At 39.8% G+C, this 1,459-nt stretch overlaps 1 protein-coding gene across 1 annotated transcript in view; it reads left to right on the forward strand.

Moving 5' to 3' along the window:
- The window catches only part of LOC119585996, a 66,306-nt gene that overhangs the window by 55,823 nt on the left and 9,024 nt on the right, over positions 1–1,459 (forward strand). The window contains exon 3 of the mRNA XM_037934708.1: positions 455–552. Coding sequence (XP_037790636.1) covers positions 455–552 — 98 coding nt within the window. The remainder of the gene's footprint in view (positions 1–454; positions 553–1,459) is intronic.

A 1,459-nucleotide genomic window follows, 5' to 3' on the forward strand; every position in this document is an offset into this window, starting at 1 on the left:
CCGCTTAGGGAAAAAAATCTATCTGAATTCTATTTTGCCTATCGTTAGCCTCTCATTTCGCGCATTATATTTCCAGTTATCCGTTTGTGTAATTTTATTATGAAGTATCTGTTTTCGCTAAATTCCTTTATATTTTTCTGACACCACTAGCATACCGCCTGCCAAGAGATTCCATTTCTCACAAATCCCTCTAGAAGAAACTCTCTTAAATCTCCCTGTGACGCCATTCTCATAAATCTCTCAAGAAGTTATTCTCTCAAATTTCTCTTGAAGCCTGCCTCTCAAATCTCGCTAGAATAAATTCTCGCAAATTCCCCTATGAAGACATTCTGATCAATCTCTCTAGACGCCATTCTCACAAACCTCTCTTTGAAGCCATTCCCACAATCCTCCCTTTGAAGCCATTCCCACAAACCTCTCTCTGAAGCCATTCTCACAACGATCTCTGTTCCAGATGCTGCTCCCTACGCCCCGCCCAACCGCTACAGGAAAGCGGACGCCAGCGGGAACAACCAGTATGGCAGGAGAGGAGCCCCCACCGGAAGTGTCAGGGTTGGTACAAAGGAGACACTCATACATTCAGCTGCCACCTTATCACCCACATCCTTATCTCCTCTCATGATAAAGTTCGCGGGGTATTTCATATATATTTTTTTTAATCCTGGCATCGCGAAGTGGGTGGTTAACTAGGGGGGTTATACGAATAGTCCATTCATATATATCTTTTCCCCATTTTCCCTACTAGCGCAGTGGTAATGGCATATCAACATCTAAGGGTTTTGTTAAAAAAGAATCAGTAAAAAGACTTTCCGGGCTATTTGTGTTTCTTGAACAATGTCCAACCACTAGTTTTTATTAACATTATATTCGGCTGTTCTTCCACTCACTTTTCTTCTCTCCAGCTGTTCGTATAAACTTAAAAACATTTTGCTGTTGTTTACCCCTTTACATTCTATCTATAATTCAGGCATCCTGTTCTTCTATTCTGCTGTACCTTTTATTTCCGTATCTGTTGATGATTATGTCCTAACTCTCCTATTTAGGCAAAGCTCACTTTCTTCTCATCGGGTACAAGGAGGTAAGGCCTACTTTCTGAAAACTCTTAAATCTAAACTTTGCGTTATTTGCTATAATTCTTGTTTTCCCCCCATAAACTTGTGGTTGTGTCAAATCATTCCCGGGGTTACAGTTTCGACAAAGATATATTTGATCTTAAACAGTTTTGGAAATCACCATTCCTCTGTAAACCTCAGCAACACGTAATTTTTTTCATTACATTTCAAACCTGTAGTTCGTGTTTATCTTCAACCATTTTCTATCCATTGCTCGTAAACATTCTGCCTTTCCTTCATTCATCTATAGGCTATTGCGTTGTTTCACTAATCATCCATCCATAGTTTTACAGTCGTCATGTTTAATCTATATTCACGTGCCATGGTCTTCAGTTACGTAATCAATG

This window comes from Penaeus monodon, chromosome 20, assembly GCF_015228065.2.
Source record: "Penaeus monodon isolate SGIC_2016 chromosome 20, NSTDA_Pmon_1, whole genome shotgun sequence".
Taxonomy (NCBI): domain Eukaryota; kingdom Metazoa; phylum Arthropoda; class Malacostraca; order Decapoda; family Penaeidae; genus Penaeus; species Penaeus monodon.